The sequence below is a fragment of the Bos mutus genome, chromosome 10 (assembly GCF_027580195.1).
Source record: "Bos mutus isolate GX-2022 chromosome 10, NWIPB_WYAK_1.1, whole genome shotgun sequence".
NCBI lineage: Eukaryota > Metazoa > Chordata > Mammalia > Artiodactyla > Bovidae > Bos > Bos mutus.
Genome location: NC_091626.1, coordinates 24,436,127 through 24,461,996, shown reverse-complemented (window position 1 = coordinate 24,461,996; position 25,870 = coordinate 24,436,127). Strand labels below are relative to the sequence as shown.

The window sequence follows — 25,870 nt, the reverse complement described above, 5'->3', positions numbered from 1 at the left end:
ACAGAGAATGGTCTTGCCTTGCTAATGGGGAATCAGCCCTAGATTAAGCACTGTTCAAGTTCAAAGTAAGACAAGAAAAGATCAAACTGTTTCCAAGTAACTTGACAGTGACTCAAAACAAAGTTCCAGAATATCTATAGGAATGAAAAATATATACAGTACCCAGCAAGGTAAAATTCACAATGTTGGGCATCCAATTCAAAATTACAAGGCATGTAAAGAAGCTACAAAATGGCCTACAATGAGAGGGGAAAAAAAAACAATTAAAACCAACCCAGAACTGACACTGATGTTAGAATTAGCAGAAAGACACTAAAACAGTTATTATTTATATTCCACATGTTTAAAAGCTTAAACAGTCTGTTTTAAAAGACTCAAATTTAACTTATAAAAATGAAAACTACAATGTGTGAGATTAAAAACATACCGGATGGAATTAAGGTCAGATTAGATATTAGAGAAGAAAAGATTAGAACACTTAAAAACATAGCAATTAAAATCTAAAATAAAAATCCATGAGAAAATGAGAATTTAAAAAAAAAAAGCAGAACAGCATAGTGAGACAACTTCAAACAACCTACTATGTGTCTAATTAGCATCCCTAAAGAGAAGAGAGGGAAGAAAAAATATTTGTAGAAATAGGGCTGGATATTTTCAGTCTGATGAAAACTATAAACCTGCTGCTCCAACAGAACTAAGTATAAGAAGCATGAAAAAAAAAAACTGTAGCAATGTATATCACAGTCAAAATTGCTCAAAAACAGTGATAAAGAGAAAACATTAAAAGTAGCCAGAGAAAAGAGCTATATTACAAATAAAGGAACAAAGATAAGGATGATTTCTCATCAGAAACTCTGCAAACAAGAAAATAGTAGTTCAATCATTGTAATACTGAAAGGGAAAAAAGAAACGTGTCAATTTAGAGACTATACCCAGCAAAAATAACTTTTAAAAAACTAAAGCAAGCTAAAGATATTTTCAGATACACAAAAGTTGAAAGAATTAATCATCAACAGACCTAGACTACAAGAAATGTTAAAAAACTTTAGGCAGAAGAAAATTGATACTAGATCTAATTAAGGATCTACACAAAGAAATAAAGAACATTAGAAATGGCTTTTAGTATATCAGTAATCATATAAGAAGAACTAAAAAGCCTCTTGATGAAAGTGAGAGAGGAGAGTGAAAAGTTGGCTTAAAGCTCAACATTCAGAAAACGAAGATCATGGCATCTGGTCCCATCACTTCATGGCAAATAGATGGGGAAACAGTGTCAGACTTTATTTTGGGGGACTCCAAAATCAATGCAGATGGTGATTGCAGCCATGAAATTAAAAGACGCTTACTCCTTGGAAGGAAAGTTATGACCAACCTAGACAGCATATTCAAAAGCAGAGACATTACTTTACCAACAAAGGTCCGTCTAGTCAAGGCTATGGTTTTTCCTGTGGTCATGTATGGATGTGGGAGTTGGACTGTGAAGAAAGTTGAGTGCCTTAGAATTGATGCTTTTGAACTGTGGTGTTGGAGAAGACTCTTGAGAGTCCCTTGGACTGCAAGCAGATCCAACCAGTCCATTCGGAAGGAGATCAGCCCTGGGTGTTCTTTGGAAGGAATGATGCTAAAGCTGAAACTCCAGTACTTTGGCCAACTCATGCGAAGAGTTGACTCATTGGAAAAGTCTCTGATGCTGGGAGGGACTGGGGGCAAGAGGAGAAGGGGACAATAGAGGATGAGATGGCTGGATGGCATCACCGACTCGATGGACATGAGTTTGAGTGAACTCCAGGAGTTGGTGATGGACAGGGAGGCCTGGCGTGCTGCGATTCATGGGGTCGCAAAGAGTTGGACACGATTGAGCAACTGAACTGAACTGAACTGAATCATAAATGAAGTTTTTCTTATTATTCAAAATTCTTTAAAAGATGTGGACTAAACAAAATAATGACAATGTAATATGAGGTTTACACCATATATAAAAATAAAATGTATGACAGCAATTGCACAAAGGTCAATAGTCAATACTTTTATGTTAAAGTACACTTGTATTAGTTTCCAAATGCTGCTGCTGTAAAGAATCACCACAGAGAGTCTTAAAACAATATGAATTTATTATTTTATAATTCCAGAGGTCAGAATTCCAAAATTAGTCTTACTGAATGAGCTAACATCATGGTGTGAGCAGAACTGCATCCCTCCTGGAGACTCTGAGGGAGAACCTACTTCCTTGCCTTTTCAGACTTCTAGATGCCACCTACACTCTTTGGATGGTAGCCCCTGCCTCTGTTGCATCGCTTCAACTTCTGCTTCTGCTGTCACATCTCCTACTCTGATTCTGACCATCCTGCCCCCTCTTTTAAAGACCCTTATGATGACATTGGGCCCATTTGAATAATCTAGGATAAGCTCTCTATATCAAGTTCATTAACTTAATCACATTAACACAGTCCTTTTTGCCATGTAAAATAACATGTTCACAGGTTCCAGGGATTAAGCTATGTGCATCTTTGGGGTAGGATAGTATTATTCTGTTTACCACCATACTATTGTAGTCCTTACACTATTCACCAAGCAGTATAATATCACTTAAAGGTAAACTATAATTAGTTAAACGTGCATACTATAAACACCAAGCAAACATTAAAATAACAAAGGAAAGAGTTTTAGTTAATAAGCCAAAAAATGAGAGAAAATGGAGTCAAAAAAATTAATTAATCCCTGAAAGAAAATAAGAAAAAAAAACAAACAGATGGATAAATAGGAAACAAATAGCAAAATGATATTTTTATAGTTAGGATTTAAACCTAACTATAAAAATAAGCACATTAAATTTAAATGGTCTAAATACCCAAATTAACAAAAAAAAGATCATCAAATTACATTTAAAAAGCAAGACATAGCCAAATACTACCTATTAAAAAATCTACTTTTAACATAAAGTCTCAAATAAGTTAAAAGTAAAAGATGAAAAAAATATACCATTTTTTAATGCTAATCAAAGTAGACCTGGAATGGCTATATTAATATTAGAGAAAGCAAATTTCAGAATAAAGAATATTAACATATTTCAAGGGTCATTACAAAATGACAAAGCAATCAATTTATCAAGAGAACATAATAATCCTAAATGTTTATGTATCTAATAATAGAGCTTCAAAATATACAGAGCAAAAACTAAAAGAATCACCAGACAAAATAGTAAAACTCACAATTACAGTCGGAAATTTCAATTTACTCTCTTGATAATTTACAGAACAAATATAAAAATTGGTAAGAATGTAGAAAATTTGAACAGTACTATCAATAACTTGATTTAATTGATACTTATAGGAAAATACACATTCTTTTCCAGATTAAAGAGAACATTTATCCAAGACAGGCCATATTCTGGGTCATAAAACAAGTCTCAGTAAATTTAAAAGGATCCAAGTCATACAGAGCATTCTCTGACCATATGGTATTAAAGTAGAAATAAATAAAAGGCATATCTCTGGAAAATCTCCCAACTGTTTGGAAACTAAATAACATACTTCTAAATAATTTATGGACAAAAGGAGAAATAAAATGGGAAATTAGAAAACATTTCAATTGAATAAAATGAAAACAATACCAAAATTTATGAAACAAGGCTAAAGAATGAGCTAAACCCTCATTCTTAGGGAGAAATTATATCACAAAAGAAGAAAGACTGCAAATCATTTACTTCAGTTTCTACTTTGAGAAATAAGCAGAAGAGCAAATTAAATCCAAAGTAAAATATAAGAAAGGAAAACTAAAGATCAGAACAGAAACTATAAAATATAAAACAGAAAAATTTGAGAAAGTCACTCACACCAAAAGCTATTTCTTTCAAAAAAATCAATAAAATCGATAAACTTCTAATCAGACTGATCAGGTGAAAGAAAAAATTCAAATTTACCAATATAAGGAATAACAGAAGACACACCACAACAGATTCTACACATAATAAAAAGATAATACAACAACAGTATGAACAATCTTATGCAACTCATTTTGCATAACTTAGATGATGTGGACATGTCCCTTTAAGTCACAAACTACCAAGGCTCACTGAAGATAAAATAGCCTGAATAGCCCTATATATCTATTAAAGAAATTAAATTTAGCACTTCCCTAGTGGCACAGTGGGTAAGAATCCACCTGCCAGTGCAGGGGAGACAGGTTCTATCCCTGGTCTGGGAAAAGTCAACATGCTGCCAAGCAACTAAGCCCGTGTGCTACAAATACTCAGCCCAAGTGCCGCAACGCCAAGGGCCATGCGCTCTGGGGCCTGCAAGCCACAGCTACAGAGTCTGCATGCTACAGCTACTAATATCAATTCTACATATAAACTCTTCCAGAAGAATGAAAAGGAGAGAATATTTCCCAACTCATTAAACGAAGCCAACACCAATCCAAATACCTAAACCAGACAGAGACACAACAAGGAGAAGAAAAAAAAACAAACCATAGACCAATATCTGTCATAAAGATAGATGCAAAAGTTCTAATTAAACTTTAGCAAAGTGAATCTGACAATATATAAAAGGATAACATGTCATGACAAAGTAGGGTTTATCCTAGGAATGCAATGTTAGTTTAACATTCAAAAACCAATCAGTATAACTCATCATATTAACAATTAACAAAAGCAAAATCACATGATCATCTTAATAGACTCAGCAAAATCAATTGACAAAACCAATACCAAATACTGATTTAAATAACTGTCAAACTAGAGATAGGAGCATCCTCAATTTGATAAAGAGCAGCTATAAAGAACCTACAGCTGGGACTTTCCTGGCAGTCCAGTGGTTAAGACTCCATGCTTTCAGTGCAAGGGGCCAGGGTTAGATCCATGGTTGGGGAACTAAGATCCTGCATGCCGTGTGGTGCAGCAAAAACAAACAAAACTACAGCTAGCATCGTACTTAAAAATGAAAGAATGAATACTCTCACCTTAGGATCAGGAACAACAAAAGGATGTTCACTCTTAACACGTTTACTTAATATTGTCCTGGACATTCCAGTACAATACTTGTTATTTTACATAGATAGTACTTGTAATTTTACATAGACAATATGTCACTTTACATAGACAAGTAAAATAAATAAAACACATCTATATCAAAAAGCTTTGTTCATTCACTAGCATAATCAACTATAGAGAAAATGCTATGCAATCTATAGAAAGCTACTAGAACTAATAAATGAGTATAGCAAAATTGTAGGACACAAGCGAATACACAAAAATAGTTGCATTTCTGTACACTAGCAAAGAAAAATCAGAAAATTTAAATTAAAAAAAATCTATTTATAATATCATCAAAAATATTAAGTATATAGAGATAAAGCTGACAAAAATGTGAAAGACCTGTACACTGAAAACTAAAAGTGATTGATCAGAAAAATGAAAATAATAATAATAAATGGGGAGATACATTATATCCATGGGTTGGAAGATTCAACATTAAGAAATGTCAGTTTCCCCCAAGTTGATCTATAGACTCCACACAATCTCAATCAAAATTCCACCATGTTTTTTGTAGAAATTGACAAATTGATTATAAAATTCATATGGAAGTGCAAAGAACCTAGAGTAGCCAAAACAACTTCAAAAAAGAAGGACAAATTTGGAGAGGTCTTGAATCTAATATATATAAAGAACTATCTATTTTCATTAATAAGAAAACCAACAAACAACCCAATTTTAAAATGGTCCAAGGGTTTGAACATTTTACCAAAGGATGGTAAAATAAGCACATATAAAGATCTTCAACATCATTAATTAGGGAAATACAAAGTAAAACCACAACGAGATACCACTGTATAAAAATAAGAATAGCTAAAACTTTAAAAAGTTGACCATACCAAGTGTTAGCAAGAATATGAAGGAACTGGAACTCTTGTACATTGTTGGGGTGGATATAAAATGATACAACCACTTTGAAAAACAGCCTGACAGTTTCTTAAAATGTAAAATACAGACCTTCCTTATAGCCAGTACACTCCTAGGTACTTTACCAAGGAGAAATGAAAATATACGTCCATGTGAAGACCTACACACAAATGTTCACAGCAGCTCTATTTATAACAGCCAAAAACTAAAAACAAATCAAAATGTCCACCAACAGATGAATAAACTGTGATGTAGCCATATAATAGAATATTACTCAGCATAAACAACAAATAAATCATTGATACATGCTAGAGCATGGGTGATTTCAAAATAATTATGCTGAGTGAAAGAAGTCAGGACCTTATCCACCAGTCACCAAAAAAAGAAGTACATACTGTATGATTCCAGTATAGAAAGCGTGACTAGGGTTTGGGAGAGGTGACAGGTAGAGGGAGGAGGAAGAAAAGGGGGGATTACAAGTGACACAGGGAAGCTTTGGGGAGTCAGAGATATGTGCATTATATTGATTGTGGTGAGGGTTTCACAGGTATATACATGTCAAAACTTGTCAAATTGCACATGTTAAATATGTGCAGATTGCTGTATGTCAGTTATAATTCAATAAAGTTGTTAACTTTTTTTTTTTTATATATAAAAAGCAACCCAGGGACTTCTGCTTCTGGAAAGACAGAGTAGATATACTCTCCCATATTCCTCCCACTAAGCCCAACTAAAACTCCTAGACATTGTTTATACAACAAAAGTAAGATACTGAAAGGTAAAGAGAATGATCAGCTAGGGACTTTCAGACCCAAGAAACGACAGGGCGGCAAGTTTTGGGTATTTGTTTGTTTTGTTTTATACACACCAGACTGAGTTGTAGAAAAGCTGATTATCCAGAAACACCAACAAAGGTAGACCCAAAAAAGCCCCAAGAAAATCCTGCTCTCTCTAGCTGAAGGACCAGGGAAGAGCCAGTCCAGCAGGGCATCCTAATATCCTTGCTGGTTTAGTGTCAGAGGAGGGCAAGTGACACCCCATGGCGTCAGTGGAGGCTGTGTAGGGACCAGTAATAAGGCATGCTTCCTCCTCCCAACTAGGGAGGCACTGGTGAAGGCTTAGTGGGGAGTCTGAACTCTCACCTCCACCCAGCAATAATGAGGTACTCCTCCCGCTCTGGGGTGTCAACAGAGACTGAATGGGGAACCTGGACCTCCACATCCATCCAACAAGGGGCACCTCTCTTCCCCTGTCGGCACAGTGTCAGAGGAGGTGTGTGAAAATAGATTTAAATAACATCTGGAGTCTCACAACATTACAGCCAAAATGTCCAGGATTCAATCAAAATCACTCCTATGAAGAACCAAGAAAATCTCAACTCGCGTGAGAAAAGACGACAGACTTCAACACGGAAACACCACCACGTGTTAGAATCGTCTGACAAGATTTTTAAAGTCACCATCATAAGAATGTTTCAAACAAATAATTGTTAATGACTGAGACAAATGAAAAACTACAAAGTCCCACAAAGAAATACAAGATACAAAGAAGAACTCAAAATCAATGAGAGAAAAATGACACCTTACTTTCAAGAGAAAATAATTTGAATGACAGCAGATTTCTCATCACAAACTACTGAGGCTGAAAGGAAGAAGCAAGACATTTTTTAAGTGTTAAAATAAAAGGACTCTCATCCCAGAATTTTATATCCAACAACAAAATAAATATCCTTCAAGGAATGAAGGGTGAAGCTCCCTGGTGGCCCAGTGGTTAGGACTCTGTGCGTCACTGCAGGGGGCACAGGTTTGATCCTGGGTCAGGGAACTAAGATCTCATATGTTGTGTGGGCATGGCCCAAAAAAAAGACAAAAAAAAAAAGGGAAAAACAGGAAAATCAGGACACTGTCAGAATAAGGAAAACTAAGAGTTGTTACTATCAGACCTACTTTAAAAGAATGGTTAAAGAAAACACTTAATCAGAAAGGAATTATAAAAGCAGGTGTCTTGGGACATCAGAAAGGAAGACGCGACAACAAAAGAGCAAAGATATGAGGAAATACAATAGACACTTGTCTTAAGTTTTCTAAATTATGTTTCACAGTTGAAGCAAAAATTAGACGTCTGTCTGACGTGGTTTTGAGTGTATGTAGAGGAAATGTTTAAGATACTATACTACAAATGCAAGAGGGTGAAGGGACTTAAATGCAGAGAGAAGAGGTGGGTGTGACCATAAAGGGCAGGACGAGGAAGACCTTTGTGGTGATGGAATAGTTTTGTATCTCAACTGTGGTGGTGGTTCCATAAATCTATACATGTGATAAAATGGCATCGAACTACACACATACATGTCACCAGTGTCAGTTTTCTGGGTTTGATATTCTGCTATAATTCACAAGATATATCCCTTAGGGGACACTGGGTGAAGGGCACAAGGGGCTCTCTCTGTACTACATTTACAACTTCTGTCTATCTACAGTTATTTCAAGATAAAAAGTTAATTTAAAAAAGACAAGGCGATTACATAAAATAAAAAAAAAAGTAAAACCTAATAAGTGAAAGCAAAAATGAAACAAATAAATCCAACTGTGTATTGAGTTAGTACTACAAACACACTGAGGAGCTATTTCAAGCGACCTTAAAACACAGTAATTTGACTCTACATCCTTACAAAGAAATATGCTAAAGACAACAAAAAACTGCAAAGAAAGAAATAAAAACTTAAACCATCTCAGTCACCTTATTGCTGGTAGTCTCATTTTATTCTTATATTGTTGTGGGTCTATTGCAGAATAAAGCAAAAAAACTATGCTGGCATCATGAAGAGCCAGTATTCTTTTCAATGTGGGAGAGAGGAGATAGAGAATGAAGATAGTTAAATTAAAACTGGGTAAAACTGAATTGAATGGGCTATATCAGTAAATTTAACAATGTGTTTTCTCTTAAAAAGAGAAACAAGAAAAAAGAAACAAGAAATCATATTTCTTAGTTCTGCTCACTGAAAAGTCCTAGAATCAACAACCAGCCCAGGAGCAACAGGCGCTACCAGACTGTAGTCTCCAAATAAAAGTCTTTCAAAGAGGAAATGGGGCTTCTTAAAGAAATGGCTGATTCAGGGTCTGGGGCAGGATGTGCATAAGATGAGCCTGAAACATCTGTCCCAGTATTAGGACAGCAAGAATGCTACAGAAACTACTAGGCTGTTTCAGCACACTAGCACTGGACATAAACCCTACTGTCCAAAGTGAAAGTGAAAGTCGCTCAGTCCTGTCCAACTGTTTGTGACCCCATGGACTATACACGGCCCATGGAATTCTCCAGGCCAGAATCCTGGAGTGAGTAGCTTTTCCCTTCTTCAGGGGATCTTCCCAATCCAGGGATCGAACCCAGGTCTCCCACATTGCAGGCAGATTCTTTACCAGCTGAGTCACAAGGGAAGCCCAACAACACCGGAGTGGGTAGCCTATCCCTTCTCCAGCGGATCTTCCCCACCCGGGAATCAAACTGGGGTCTCCTGCATTGCAGGTAGATTCTTCACCAACTGAGCTGTCCAAAGATGGGGGCAATTTAAGCATTGATAAGAATAATAGCTGCAATGGATTAAAATTATCCAGTATGTTTAAGTCTGTGGATTCATGATGGTACTCAAGATAATCATAATAACTTTATTGATCATCTTTGGAGAATACAAGGGAACCAGCTCATTATTTTGAAAACTGATAACTAAAGGGGGGAAATCATTTATCTGTACTTTCATATGTGCACTATAACCCACAATAACCAAAATTTTAATAAGGAGATGCTTCTCTTTATAAATGATGTAGACCCAATAAATGAAGAAATAATGATAGCCTCAAATTGAATGTCATCCTTAATGAAGTAAAGCATCTAGGCAATTTTCATCAAGGGCTGCTAACATCAATAAAAGAGAAATACCCAGAACCCATGAGGCTCCTGATAAAAGCACACACCTCCACTTAGGAACTGTTCTTGCCCCAAAATTGAACCTGAATCTGTTTTTACCAATTCACAGGAATAACACCATGGGGATGCAATCACAAAATCCAGATGCTGGGAAACCCTACAGTGCAAACAACCCAGTTTCTTCCACAAGTAACAAGTGAGAGAGAGAGACCTACAGATTTAAAGAGACTTAAGAGACACATCAGCCAAGTTTAATGCAGAGGTCCTATTTGGATCCTGATTTCAATTACACAGAGAAATAAATGTTGAACAAATATTTGATGCTATTAATGTCTCATTTTTAACTCTGAGTTTTGATAGATATGGCCGGTATGTTTATGTTCTTACCATTTAGAGATACAGACTGAAAATTTTACAGACGAAATAATATTGCTGTCTTGATTTGCTTCCAAATAACCTGGGTTCAAGGAGGAAAGTGGAAGGTGAGTATAAATGAAATGAATGGCTATGAGTTGATCACTGTTGGGGCTGGGTGAACAATACACAGAAATTCATTTTACCCTTCTCTCCACTTTTGCATGGCTTTGAAACCTTTTATAATAATTTTTTTTAATATGCCAATATAGAGCCAGAAAACTGTGTTAAATTACCTCCCTGATCTCCACCCAGGGGTCTTTATTCTGTTCTCTGACGCCTAGAAGACTAGTATCACGGTAATAACAATAATAATAATAATAACATCAACAATAACAGGCAGCATTTTTGGCAAACATACTTCGTTGTTTTGGTCGCTTAATCACTAAGTTGTATCCAACTCTTTTGGGACCCCTGGACTGTGGCTCACCAGACTCCTCTGTCCATGAGATTTCCCAAGCAAGAATACTGGAGTAGATAGCCATTTTCTTCTTCAGGGGATCTTCCCAACCCAAGGATCAAACCCGCATCTCCTGCATTAGCAGGCAAATTCCTTACCACTGAGCCACCAGGGAAGCCTTAGTAATACTATGTGCCCAACACAGGTTATGAGTTGTTTATGAAGGTTTTCATTTAATCCTGACAAGGTCCCAAAGTAGGTACTATTAGTATCCCCATTTTACAGATGAAGACCCTGAGGGCAAGAGGTTTGATGACAAAGCTCAGCCTCAAACCAAAATCTGACTTCAGATTTCCAGCTCAGAACCACTAAGCTATACCAACACACAGAGTGAAAGGTGAAGCAGCTGTCATGGCCTTAGTCTTCCCTTTTAGGGATTAAACATCCCGAATTCTTTCCCTCTGCCCCTTCCTGCCAGTGTGGCTTCAACGTCCTGCATCATCCTCGGGGCACGTGCCAAGAGCTACAGAAGCAGTTGAGTTTCTTGAAAGTACTCCAGGCTCCCTGTACAGCCTGTCCCACCTCCATGCCCACCCAGGCTGCAGGGATTCTGGACAAACTCAGATCAGCCTGCATCCAGGCTGGGAGCCCGAACGTGAGCACATCCCAGGGTGGCATGGCTCACCTGGGCCTCGATGCCTCTTCTCCATCCAGATGTAGCAGTTGTTCTGGGCCACCCCGGTCTGCGAGTCCAGGAATGGGAGGCGCACGCTGCGCTCTGCGCACAGGCGGGAGTTGTAACTCCGGCAGTGTTCAATGGCTTCCTTGTAGAACTGGTCCCCAAGCCTGCAGGGAGACAGAGTGCAGGGGAGGTAATGAGGCCAGGAAAAACCAGAACACACCCAGAAGGAAACTGAAGTCACCCACCCACCTGCCAGGGAAGATTTTGCTATTATGAAGACCAAGACAATGGGGATCAAGAGCTTTGGCAAGCAGCAGAATCCAACTCAGCTTCAGGTCTCCAACAGGTTCTATTTCCTGTACCAAATCCACCAGGGAACTTAGAGACCCCATTAACGGAGAAATTAGGACCCCGAGAATAAACCACCAGTAAAAGTAATATGGGGCTTCCCAGGTGGTGCCAGTGGTAAAGAACCTGCCTGCCAGTGCAAGAGACATAAGAGACTCAGGCTTGATCCCTGGGTCAGGAAGATCCCCCGGAGGAGGGCAACCCACTCCAGTACTCTTGCCTGGAGAATCTCCTGGACAGAGGAGCCTGATGGGCTACAGTCCATGGGGCTGCAAAGAGTTGAACACAACTGAAGAGACTGAGCACACACACAAGAGTAACATGTCCCTGTCCCAGGGAGCATGAGGTCCCCCTCCAGAAAGGAGGTAGCTCTGGTACAACCTTCTGCATGGGGTCTGCTAGGACATTCAGCTTCCAGAGGCCCCTGCCCCTTAACATGCCCCATTAGCCACACTTATTCCTCAGTGGTAACCAGCAAAGACACTCCAGATTGGACTGAAACCACCAGCATGGATACAAAGACTTCCATTACAATAGAAGAGAAACACCCCATAGAAAAGACTAGAGGGTCAGAGGAAACACCCTGTAAACACAGAGCTATTATAGGGGCGAGGAGATGAAGAAGGACACGCACCGATCTTTTAAAGCCACACACTTGAAGAAGAATAACTTTCTGATAGAAAACAAATGAAAGAAGCATTTAAAGCAATAACAGCTGAATTTAGGGACTCAAAATAATTTGATTCCCAGAGTTTAATCCACAAATAGAAAGACCTTTCAGGTTTGCTGGAGTGGTGATCTGATTAAGCCCAGTGAATTTTAGGTTCCTGAATCTTTGGTATCCTTGGGTGATGCTACTAATTTTTAAGATACTGTCCTTTTCAAAGACCAAAAACATAACATTGATATAATCGATCAAATGTAATAAAACACAATCAATAAGATCAAATACCTAACAAACCATAGGCACATGACAGAGGTGAATAAATGGTCCCAGGAATTGCAACTGTAATAACATAATGTCTACCAGGTAAAGGAGAGATTCTTAGAGAAGAAGTGGAGGAAAAGACAGAAGGAGGAGAGCCACAGGACTTGCAGAGCCAAAAGGGAGAATCAGATAGCTCATTTTGAAGGGACATTATGAATGCCCCTTTGTTTTGGTCTCTGGAGACACAGAGACATTAAAATGGGGGGTGGGGGGGTGGGGGGAGGTCTAAGTTTAAAATATTTCTTAACCAAAATATTTAGAGGAGCAAAAAAAAAAAAAAATTTAAGTGGATTCTTCTGTCCTCTTTTATATTGAAGTGTTGTTGATGTATAATATTTTATGTTACAGGTGTGCAATATAGTGATTCACAATTTTTAAAGGTTATATTCCACTTACAAAATATTGGCTACACTCCCTGTATTGTACAGTATAACTCTGCAGTTTATTTTATAAAAGTTTATGCCTCTTAATTCCCTACCCCTGTCTTGCCCCTCTCTCCTCCCCTCTTCCCTCTGGTAACCACTAGCTTGTTCCCTTTATGTGTAAGTCTGCTGCTTTTTTTGTTCCACTCACTAGTTTGTTGTATTTTTTAGATTCCACATATAGGTAGTTATCACATAGTATTTGTCCTCTTACTCTTTTTTAAAAGTCAAAGTGTCAGATTCTACCAAAAAGTTTAAAGCAAATTCCTTATTCTGGGAGGATACAATCACTGAAGCTTCTGAGGCATCTTTTGGAAGCTACTTGTGGACAAACCTCCTTTTCTACCTCTGGGCATCTTCCCTCTCACAAGAACGGCAGAACAGCTCAGAAAGCATCTAGCAGTTGCAAAACCTAACTGTAATCAAATTATAATAGTCACCCAGCTGACAATGAATTGGAAGGGGGAATGAAAGCCCATCAGAATGCCGTAAAACAGAAATGCGCATAAGCTGATGTAATCAAAGTTAGTAACAAGGACCATGAGATTGATCAAAAATGAACAACTGTTTCCTGGGAAGCATTTGCGACTGTGTCCCTCCAGCTTAACTGCCTCCCTCTGCTAAGGCGATGCAGCTCACAGAACTGTTGAGGGCAGCTCGGACACACAGCCTGTCCGGGGTGTCCTGGGGGCTCCAGCTTCCCTCCACGGAACAGAGACCAGCCACATCACACGGATGAGAATTGACAAGAACGCACAACCGAGAGCCGTCCTAAGCAAGGAGCCGCTATCTGGCTTCCCATGATCTTCTGACAGGCTGCCAAAAAAGATGTTAACTCTTCCAACTCCAGAAATTCTGCTGCAAGAGAACCCATGGAAGGAAGGAAGGAAGAGAAAGAAAGGGAGAAAGAAAAAAAAACTGTACACTAAAACTCATCGACTGGAGAGAAGAGGGTTTCCATTTAGAAAAACAAACTTCTGGAAGCCAATACAAAAGAAATGTACAATACGATCCCAGATGAGACTTCTCTCGATGTGCCCGGAACTCATTTCTAACAGCGTCAATCCCAAAAAAGAGAAACAAGGAGGTGAACTTGCTGACAATGAGAAGTGCATTTGGCCAAGTCCATGCCCCACACCGAATGGAACGAAAAAGTCAAACAAAGTGGCTCGCTGGGTGAAAATTAATTTCATCTTAAATACTTTCCACTTTCATAACATGCAATGTTATTAGTAACAGGCATGCTGAGGGGGAATGTGTATTTTTAAATGTAATCTTTGTGTGAATGATACCTCTTTTATGTAAACACAAGAGATTTTCTGAGGACTGGAACAACTGTATTGAAGATTGAAGTTACAAAAATATGACAACCATCACCCTTTGCCATCATCTCCAGGGAAGTCATTTTTAAACAGGCCAGGCGTTGGCAGAGATTCGGAAACAAAAGTTTAAAGCCTTTTTTAAGACACTGGAGGGGAAAAGAGACTTCACCCTTAGATAAATTCAAGCGGCACTTCTCCAAAAGTTAATTAGCCAAATCTGCACAGGGCTTGCTCTGTTCTCTAGAAGAAAATCAATGGCCAGTTCTCCCTAACCTGTGAAAAGCAAGTTAAACAGGAGAAGGGGAAAATGTCCTTTTCCGCACGGTATTTCTTTTTGTTACTGAAGTCCCAGGTGGCACCACTGGTAAAGAACCCACCTGCCAATGCAGGAGACCTAAAGGACACAGGTTCAGTCCCTGGGTTGGGAAGATCCCCTGCAGGAGGCCATGGCAACCTACTCCAGTATTCTTGCCTGGAGAGTCCCATGGCAGAGGAGCCTGGTGGGTTACAGTCCATGAGGTCGCGTAAGAGTCGGATGCAACTGAAACAACTCAGCACTCACAATTTCCGATGTTGTTTACAATGTTGTATTAGTTTTAAGTGTACAGCAAAGTGAGTCAGTTATACAGATACATATATATATATATATATCATAAATATACGTTATATATTTATATATATTCTTCTCCAGATTCTTTTCCATTATAGGTTGTTAGAAGATACTGAGTATAGCTCCCTGTGCTATACAGAAGCTCCTTGTTGTTTACCTCTTTTAAATGTAGTTGTATGTATATGTTAATCTCAGACACCTTATTTATCTCTTTCCCCACCCATATAGCATTTCTTTTTAGGAAAAAAAAAATCCTACTTGATAGGATCCCAGGGGTGGGTGACATTTGCATGAAAGCCGCAAGGGGCAGAGGGAGCAGGGAAAGGCTGACAGTGAATGATTCACTTTGCGGAGTGGTGACCGGCGCACCCCGGGGTGGGTCAGGCATGGCCCAGCCTCAGCCATCACCTGTCTGCCCCAGACCGAGGGGCTAGACTTTCCCCCAGATGATAGATGTCTTGGGCTTGAAGAAGCTGGCACAAGGCACAGGAGAAGGATATTCTCATCAACACTGACTTTGGGCCACTCAAGGCTTCAGTCAGACGCAGGGAAGGCAGGGGGACAAACTGCTGGGCCCTCAGCCAGAGCAGGAACCCCCTGGCCTGAAGATTGGAGCAGAGCTGGCTGCAGTTCCGGGCCTTCGTGAGGGGCTCTGTGGGATCCTGAGCCATCCCTTCTGGAGGGGGAGAGCCATCCTACCTCTGAGAGCTTTCCAGGCGCCCTCCTTGAGCATATCTGTGGAGAAATGGATTCCAGGCGCCAAAGGGGATTCAGAGTGGAAAAAATAAGACTTCTCCAAAATGACTGCCAACGAGGCTCCACGTGTGATTTGCAGAGCCTGCCAGACCCCCTCTAAGACAGCAGCTCCTCATCCTCACGGTTCCACCTCCCTCTCTCGAAAACCACACCTGCTCTCTCCCTCTTTTTTTTTTGGCCATCCTCACGGGTAGATGGGATCTTAGTCCTCCGCGCCCCTGCCCCAACCCCACACCAGGGATTGAATCTGTGCCCCCTGCATCGAAAGCACAGAGTCTTAACCACTGGACCACCAGGAAGTCCCCCACGTGTGCTCTTAGATTCCACGTCCACTGTCCTGAATGGGCTCTCAGCTCCGACCCTCCAACCCAGACCCCTGGGGCCCCCTCCCTCTTCAGGGTGCCCCCCTGTTCCCGTGTGCTGACCCGGGGATGGGTGTCCGGCCCTACCTCACGCCTGTGTCCAAAAGCGAAGTCCTCACGTCGGACCGGAGCCTTGCTCCCTCCCCGGTCTCCAGGCTTTGAGGGGTGGCAGCGGGGACCTGAGAGAGCCCAGCCCTGCTTCTCCCAGGCCCGGTGTCCTTGGCTCTCCCCTGCCCTTGCTCGCGGCCAGCCCCGAATTCTTTCATGTCTCCAGCAGCTCCCCTGTCCTCTCTCCTTCCCTGCTCCATGGCCACGGGTCCCTTCTGGCTGTAAAAATCAGGACCTTGGCCCATCACAGCTATTTGTGCTCAGAAACAGAGATAAGCCAAGATAAGGAGGAGCCCGGGCCATGGCAGGATCGCCGGCACCTGGCCTTTTCCTGCAGGCTCACTCAGCGGCCCACACATCCACAGCCGCCCCCCGCACACACACCCAGTAAAACTCAGCTCTGCCAACTTGCTGCCTTCCTCCTGTTTGCACTGAGACGTGTTTCACTCTGACGGTGGCGTGGAAATCGTCTCCCATTTGTGTCATGTTTTGTAAGAACTAGCGAGCAGGGGACAATCTTTGGCAAGGTGTTGGGGGGAGCCTCTTCGTTTTCCTCACAGTTAACTGTTCCTAAAGCTTCCCTTGAAAGAAAACCAAGTTTAGTGCTTGCTGTGGACTGAACCACATCCCCCTGTCTCTGAAATTCAGGTGTTGATGCCACAATGGATGGGATTTGGAGATGGGACTTTGGGGAGGTAATTAGGTCATGAGAGTAGAGCACCCACGATGGGATTCATGCCCTTATAAGAAGAGACACGAGAGCGCTCACTTCCTCTCCTCTCTCTCCTCTCTCCCTTCTCTCTCCTCTCTCCCCTCTCTCTCTCTCTCTCTCTCTCTTTCTCTCTCGTCTCTCTCTCGTCTCTCTCTCCCCGTCTCTGTATCTCTCTCTCTCCTCTCTCACCTCTCTCTCTCTCTCTCCCTCTCTCTCTCTGTCTCTCCTCTCTCTCTCTCTGTCTCTCCTCTCTCTTACCTCTCTCTCTCCCCTCTCTCCTCTCTCTCCTCTCTGTCTCTCTCTCTCCTCTCTCTCTCCCCTCTCTCCCCTCTCTCCTCTCTTACCTCTCTCTCCCCCCCTCTGTCTCTCTCTGCTCTCTCTCTCTCTCCCCCTCTCTCTGCTCCCTCCTCTCTCTCTCCCCACCCCTCTCTCTCCCCTCTCCCCTCTCACTCTCTCCTCTTTCTCTCTCTCTTCTCTCTCTCCTCTCTCTCTCTCTCCTCTCTCTCTCTCTCCTCTCTCTCTCCATGTCTCCTCTCCCCCAACCCTCCTGTCTCTCTCTGTCCTCTCTCTCTCCCCTCTCTCTCCCCTCCTCCCCCTCTCTCCTCTCTCTCTCCATCTCTCCTCTCCCCCAACCCTCCTGTCTCTCTCTGTCCTCTCTCTCCTCTCTCTCCCTCTGTGTGTGTGTGTGTGTGTGTCTCTCTGTCTCTGCCATGTGAAGACACAGCAAGAAACCAATTATCTGCAGCCTGAAAAGAGGGCCCTCACCAGACCTCACCTAGACCATGCTGCCACCCTGATCTCAGACTTTGCTGCCTCCAGAGCTGTGAGAAATAAATGTCTGTTGTTTAAGCCACCTACTCCATGGTCGTTTTGCTATAGCAGCCCCAGTTAAGACAGAGTTTCTTATATAAAACAAAGACTCAGGACTTCCCTGGTGGTGCAGTGGTTAAGAATACACCTTGCAATGGAGGCTCTGGGAAGGGGCTAGAAGGTAAAGCGTCTGCCTGCAGGGCAGGAGACCCGGGTTCGATCCCTGGGTCAGCAAGATGCCCTGGAGAAGGGAATGGCAACCCACTCCAGTATTCTTGCCTGGGAAATCCCTTGTACCCAGAAGCTTGGCAGGCTACAGTCCATGGGAGTCACAGTCAGACACGACTGACTAACTTTTACTTTCACTTTCACTTTGCAATGGAGGGGACGTGGGTTCCCTCCCCGGTCAGGGAACTAAGATCCCACATGCCACAGGGCAACTAAGCCAGTGCTCCACAACTACCAAGCCCCCGAGCTAAGAGTACTGAGCCTGAGTGCCACAACTAGAGAGAATCCGCAAAGCGCAACAAAGATCCCACATGCTGCAACTAAGACCCAACACAGCCAAATGCAATAAATAAATATTTCAGAATAAATAAATAAAATAGGAAGGGCTACAGAGTTGGATACAACTGAGCACACACTCACACAGAGAGAGAATGAGTAAGAGAGAGAATCAGTCCCCTTCCTCCTCATTCTGTCTTCTTCCAACAAAAATAATAATACTATTAATAATGTCACTTTCAACTCAACTCAGTGTTTAATATTTGTCTCCCCTACTAGACTATAAACTCCATGAGAGCAGGGCCACTACACACAGCCACTTAGTTTTTGCACTAAACCACACAAGGGGGTGCGTTTCATATTAAACTTCAGTGTGAATGGCACTCCCCAGAGCCCTGCATAGCTGGCCTTTTCACCGATTCACTTCCAACATCTGGCATGGAGCCCAGCACACAGTAGGTGCCCAAAACTCCTTGGTTGAATTGCTTTCAACAACTCATATTTCACTCATTTATGGTAGATGTTTCCATCATAGCAGTAAAGTATAGGTTGGTGATTGAGATTATACAACTGTCTACTGGCAACCTTAAAAAATCAAAACAATGTCTGCAGGCACTTTCACTCAGTCCTCAGCATGACCCCCTGGTTATTTCAGCAGTCTACTGAATGCAGTCACTCCAACACTTTTCCTCCCCAGCTGACAAAAAGAAATCTCCCTCATTCTCAGTCTTCAGTTTTGTACTCAGTACAGAAGCCACGTTGGCGCCCAAAGGTCCTAAGTTGCTCCACTGAGCTTCAAGGCCCTTGGAGAGTCTTGATATTGGGGTAGATCAGAGACTTGGAATCAGGCAGGGCTGAGTCCAGCTCCACGGCCCACTGGCTTCACAGCCCTGGGGTAAGTTACTTACCCTCCCTGAGCCTAAATTCTCCTTCCCACAATAAGCTCCTACTTCAGGTCTGAAATGATTATTAATAGATGAGATAGAACCTCTAACTCAGAGGTAACCAATGGTGATTCCTGATCCTTCCATCCAAGAGCAGTGTTCCCTGCCACTCAGGCCTCTGCCTGAGCCAGCTGACTGCCCTCCACGTGACACACACGCACACAACAGTCACACCGCGGCGTCTCTGAGGCTGGCAGGCACCCAGCCAAACCTCCATCCCAAGACATCTGGCAGTGGGGTGGCGAGGCCAGCCTCCAGCATCAAGGAGAGCAGAGTAGACCGCACAAGGATCGCAGGGATCAAAGCCTGCCCCAGGGCAGACACCACACCTGGCTCTGTCCCCAAGCCCAGCACAGAGCTTGCTGTGTTGGGTTGATGACGGAGGAATGAGTGAACGGGTGAATGAATAAATCCTTATCTGACCTTCCTGTGTATATGAAGCAGACAGGCCTTCCCTCAGTTCACTTCAGTCACTCAGTCGTGTCTGACTCTTTGCGACCCCATGAACCGCAGCATGCCAGGCCTCCCTGTCCATCACCAACTCCCAGAGTCCACCCAAACCCATGTCCATTGAGTTAGTGATGCCATCCAACCATCTCATCCTCTGTTGTCCCCTTCTCCTCCCACCTTCAATCTCTCCCAGCATCAGGGTCTTTTCAAATGAGTCAGTTCTTCGCATCAGGTGGCCAAAGTATTGGAGTTTCAGCTTCAACATCAGTCCTTCCAATGAATATTTAGGACTGATTTCCTTTAGGATGGACTGGTTGGATCTCCTTGCAGTCCAAGGGACTCTCAAGAGTCTTCTCCAACACCACAGTTCAAAAGCATCAATTCTTCAGCACTCAGCTTTATTTATAGTCCAACTCTCACATCCTACACATGACTGGAAACACCATAGCCTTGACTAGATGGACCTTTGTTGGCAAAGTAATGTCTCTGCTTTTTAATATGCTGTCTTCTTTAATATGCTGGTCATAACTTTCCTTACTTCCTTCCAATAACTAAGCATCTTTTAATTTCATGGCTGCAGTCACCATCTATAGTGATTTTGGAGCCCAAAAAAATAAAGTCTGACACTGTTTTCACTGTTTCTCTATTTGCCGTGAAGTGATGGGACCAGATGCCATGATCTTCATTTTCTGAATGTTGAGTTTTAAGCCAACTTTTTCACTCTCCTCTTTCACTTTCATCAACAGGCTCTTTAGTTCTTCTTCACTTTCTGCTATAAGGGTGGCATCATCTGCATATCTGAGGTTGATATTTCTCCCAGCAATCTTGATTCCAGCTTGTGCTTCATCCAGCCCAGAATTTCTCATGATATACTCTGCATGTAAGTTAAATAAGCATGGTGACAGTATATAGCCTTGACATACTCCTTTTCCTATTTGGAACCAGTCTGTTGTTCCATGTCCAGTTCTAACTGCTGCTTCCTGACCTGCATACAGATTTCTCAAGAGGCAGGTCAGGTGGTCAGGTCAGGCCTTCCCTGGACTCCAACAAAATACTTTACTCAGAACCCTCCCTCCCCACCTATCTGGAATTTTCTTGCCTCCTGTCCTCGGCCTGGCTGATCTCACCCTATTCAAGGGCTAGCTGAAGTCCTGTGTCTTCCAGGAAGCTTCCCCAGTTATTCCAGCCAGCGGTTCTTGCTCTCTACCTCTCTCAGCTCCTTAATTGTCTCATTCATGTTTGGCCAGTCTCTACCACTGTCCTTCTTTCTCCCCACCCATCTTGAAGACAGGGACTAAGAGGTCTATACTTCTGTGCTATCCCCCACCAAGCACTGTGCTGAGAATGTAGAAGCTTGTGATAACTATGGATTGCTTGATGGAAGCGTCATGCCATTCTTAGCAAGCTCATGAAGTATCACAGCTGAGGGATGCGAGGGGGCCCTCTTTCTCCATATGAAAATGAGGTGAGCCTGAAGTTATGTGGCTTCTCCAGGGCACAGGATTAGGCATCTGAAAACAGAGATCCTGTAAGTTCAAATCCTACTGAATTCTCTTCATCCTCTTTAAAAAGGCCACTTCAGCTCTTGAGATTGTATTTCTCCATCTACAGCATTCACACCAAGATGCAGAACTAACCCTCCTCTTCTCTGAACTCCCTGAGTAGCTCGCTGAATGCCGTGCTGTGCTATCATCAGACCACCCCCAGGAAGACTTGCTCTGGTGATGCGGGAAACACCCCTTCTGTGCTTATCAAGAACGCCATCACCTCGCCTTCCAGAAGAATGATCTAGGGCAGTGGTTCTCAATCTTTGGTTCTGTGTCAGAATCAACACAGGCGGGAGGGTGGGTGGCAGTGTGAAATGTTGATGCCAGAGCGTGCACGTAATCCAGACATCTGGATATTTGACAGATCCCCCAGCGATTCAGAGAACAATGAAAATCGAGTTTTGGGTTTTCTTTAAGTACATTTATACTGTTTCTGTTTGTTTTTTAATTATGTATTTATTTGGCTGCATTGGGTCTTAGTGCGGCACGCAGGATTTCTGTTGGAGGCCCACGGACTCTCCAGTTGCGGTGCACGAGCTTAGTTGCTCCACAGCACGTGGGATCTTAGTTCCCTGACCAGAGATCGAACTCGAGTTCCCTACCTTGCAAGGCAGATTCTTAACCACTGGACCACCAGGGGAGGTCCCAAGACTCGCGGATTGAAGTACAGCTTCCCTAACCTGCAAAGCAAGGGCACGAACAAGGGAGCCCTGTGATACCCTTCAGCCATGTTTTAATAGCAGAGTGCGAAACCCTGGTTAACTGACTTTAACTCAGCTTGTTTTGTTCCTGTGGGAGATGTTTTCAGGCAACAGGCATGGATTAACCTGGCAGCACTCAACTGCAGCCGACGAGTCCCACAGAAGTCCTCATCTCGCACAGAGCACCCACGAGACCTGGTTGAGGCAATTGTACAGAGATTCTGACTTCCTTAGAGTGGTCCCTCTGGAGGTGACCCTGACCTTCCTAACATCACAGGAAAGGCGTCTGGGGGCTGAGGGTATCGCCTTACAAAAGCCAAATCAGACGAAGAATCTGAACCCTAAAACGCCCATCATGGCCTAAAACGCCACTCAGTCTTGACGTTCAGGCCTGCTAGACCCAATAAATCGCTTTTCCGGCATCTACTCTGGTGAAGACTTTTCAGGGACTTATTATGCAAAGCTGCCTAAGCAAGACGGAATTTATATTGAACCTGGCCATGATTTCTGAGCTGCCACTGGGTGTTCTGATGACATACACAACTCAGGGTGGAAGTCAAGGGGCTGCCAAGGACAGGAGACTGGAGGCAGGAGGAAAACAGAGTGATTCCTTCCAGTAAATAATGGGAGGGTGGGGGCGGGGAGTCGGAAGAGGAGGATGCTCTGGGGAGGAAGAAGACCGCCGCTTTTCTGGTGTCCAAGGTTTGCCTTTCAAATGGCATCCAGACGTGACAAAATAAATCTCTCCTCTGGAGCCTAAAGAATGTGTAGAATGCAACCAACTTTCAAAAGTGGGGAGGGGGATGCTTTATTTAGGGTGAAGCATACTTAGAAAACACACACCCATCACATCCTCATTCATTGATTAAGCAAGTATCTTTAGTTTCTCTGGTTCATAGACTGAGTCCTCTCTGAAACCCCAGCTGTGTGCTGGGCACCAGCATGCTGTCTCCCGAGTGTGATTGCCAAGAGAAGCCGACCATGGATTAGAGTCAAGTCTTGGGCAAATACATCCTCAGACCCCATCTTTCCCGCTGGAGTAGAAGAGCCTCAGCGCTGCCCTCCCCAGTAAAAGGAATATTCGTCTGGCATTTAAAATACAGCCACAAAGAACACGTGCTCTGTAGTCAATTCTCAGTGCAGCAGACCAAGTGATCTTTTTAAAATGAAATCTGATCATGGCATTCTCCTCCTTAAATCCCTCCAATGGCCTCAGTGCACTTAGAATATAATGTGAACAACTTCCTGTGGCTATGGGGCTGTGCCCAACTTTCCTCCTTCATCTTGTCTCCTGCCCCCTCGTCCCTGCACTTCTTCTGTCCCTCTAATAAACCAAAATCACCTCACCTCAGGACCTTTGCACATGCTTTTTCCTGTTTCTGGTATATGATTCTTCCAGATCTCGTGGCTGGCTTCTCTTTTATTTAATCTAGGGTAGCCCAACCTACTCTCCTCTTGTGCTAACTCTTACTATCTCATATTCTTTTTTTTTTTTTTTTTCCAAACTATCTATCACTCTCAAAAAAAGTCTTTCTGTTTTCTCTTGGCCTGCTGATCATTGCCACATAACAAAACTGTGAACCCTGGATGAGCAAGGTCTTTATCTCACTGCCTACAGCTGGATCCCCTACACATAACACAGGGTTGGCACATAGGAAATGCTCATCAGATAACGCTGAACAAATACAGAAAGATCCAGGCCAACCTGCAGCAGAGAGTTTGCAGGGTGTGGAAGCCCAGCCTTCTGGGGGACAAGAAGGTCAGTGCTAGGGAGAGGCTCCCAGCAATGCAAGAATCACACCAGCATCTTCTCACTTGTGATCTTCCCAATAGACTCAGCAGGTTAGACAGTGGGGGAGTCTACTATCCATGCCCAAATCCTGCTCATGACCCCACAATGCCACCTACACAACCCAAAGCCTGAAGAGAAGTGGGGCCAAGCGGATAAACGCTGCCATTCATGCCATCAGCCACTCCTTTCTACGCCCGAAAAAGGACATTCCAGGACTGATATCGGCACTGTAAAGCAGCAGTGGCCAGAACATGGTCTCCAGAGTAATTTGCTCCAGTTCCCTGAAAGGGACTCTCTCTGAATTAACCTCCTCTGCATGTTCTTTCTTACAGAGCAGATCCGTGTCCTCGTCCAGAGCCCAGAGCCCACGGGTGGTGGCCGGGGCAGGATCAGCATGGGGGTGGGGAAGCACCACTGGACGGGAAATCAATGGGAACCTGAAGGTCATCTGGAGGGCGCTGTCTCCCCATCATGCACCTGCTGGGATGGGATTTGTGGTCCTGACCCTGCTTGGGGGCCTCTGCCTTCCTGTCAGAGTTGGTTAAAATCAGCCTGCAGAAGCAAACGCCCTGCAGACTGAGTGATCTCTGGGCTGTCCTTCTAAGGGACGTCAAGCCGAACAAAGGAGAACTGAGTCTCATTTAACCTGCTGCAAGGTTGAGAGTCACCCCAATTTCTCTTGGCAGCCCCCTGGGAAAACTGTCTCAGGTCTGCTGTTTTTGGAGGCACAAAGCTGTAAACCTTTTAATAAGGACAGAACGAAGCCAGGCTAATATGATCAGCCTGTCCTGAAATTTAAATTCTCTGGTGGAAGAGGTAGAAATATCTTGAAAACTCAAAACCAAACTGAAAGGTGAGTGCACTCTAGAAATACCTAAATACCTCATGACCTCTACATCCCAGGATAATGACAAAGGACATCAAAACCTCCATCCTGCTTGAAGGAGGTCTGTTTTTCTTCCCATCCCTACAAGAATCAGGAAACATGAATGTGTTTAGAACCTGATTCTCCTTTCCTCATGGACCTATTTTCCCAAGTCCTCTCCCTTCCTTCCCTCCTCGCTACCTCCCTTCCTTCCTTCATTCCTTTTCCCCTCCCTTCCTCTCCTCCCATGCCTTTCCCCATTTTCTTCCCTCAGTCTTTCTACCTCATCAAGAGTCACTTAACATATAGGACGGGAGAAAAGCATTCAGGCCACATCCATAACCCAAAAGTTGAAGATGACTCTGGTATAAAAATGAGAATGAGGGACTCCCATGGCAGTCCAGTGGTTAAGAATCCAAGCTTCCGCTCTTTCCGCCATCTTTGCGTGCTGCCAGAATGGTGCGCATGAATGTCCTGGCTGATGCTCTCAAGAGTATCAACAATGCCGAAAAGAGAGGCAAACGCCAGGTCCTTATTAGGCCGTGCTCCAAAGTCATCGTCAGGTTTCTAACAGTGATGATGAAGCATGGTTACATTGGCGAATTTGAAATCATTGATGATCACAGGGCTGGGAAAATTGTTGTGAACCTCACAGGCAGGCTAAATAAGTGTGGAGTGATCAGCCCTAGATTTGACGTGCAACTCAAAGATCTAGAAAAATGGCAGAATAACCTGCACCCATCCCATCAGTTTGGTTTCATTGTACCGACAACCTCAGCTGGCATCATGGACCATGAAGAAGCAAGACGAAAACATACAGGAGGGAAAATCCTTGGATTCTTTTTCTAGGGATGTAATACATACAAATAAAATGCCTCAGAGCGGGGGAAAAAAAAAAAGAATCCAAGCTTCCACTGCAGAGGGCAATTGGTTTGGTTCCTAGTCAGAGAACTAAGATCCTGCATGCCACACACAGTATGGCCAAAAAATAAAAATAAAAACCCTGAGCTTCTAAAATATCCTTCAAAAAATAAAATAAAATTTTTAAATGAAAAAAATAAAAATGAGGAAGAGACACCCTCTACATATTTACAGAGGAATGACAACATGATAATGATCATGGAAATAACAGGGGCAAGGTTTCCATTTACTGGGCACTCACTATGTATGCCAGGCACTGTTCCAAGCACTTCACACGCATAATCTCATTTCATCCTCACAACAACCCCATCTTAATATTTCCTCTTATTCCACAGGTTAGAAAACTGAGGCACAGAGAGTTTTAAGTGATGTGCCTAGGGTTTTAAGTGGCG

General features: G+C 42.9%; 1 protein-coding gene and 1 non-coding gene across 2 annotated transcripts in view; one reads left to right on the top strand and one right to left on the bottom strand.

Annotated features, from left to right (window-relative positions):
- Positions 1-25,870, bottom strand: part of DPF3 (double PHD fingers 3) — a 272,635-nt gene that overhangs the window by 156,376 nt on the left and 90,389 nt on the right. The window contains exon 2 of the mRNA XM_070377597.1: positions 11,316-11,480. Within this exon, the coding sequence (XP_070233698.1) occupies positions 11,316-11,480 (165 nt within the window). The remainder of the gene's footprint in view (positions 1-11,315; positions 11,481-25,870) is intronic.
- Positions 24,999-25,426, top strand: LOC102283862 (small ribosomal subunit protein uS8). Its single transcript, XR_001351396.2, has one exon. It is a non-coding gene; the product is annotated as a small ribosomal subunit protein uS8 (transcript).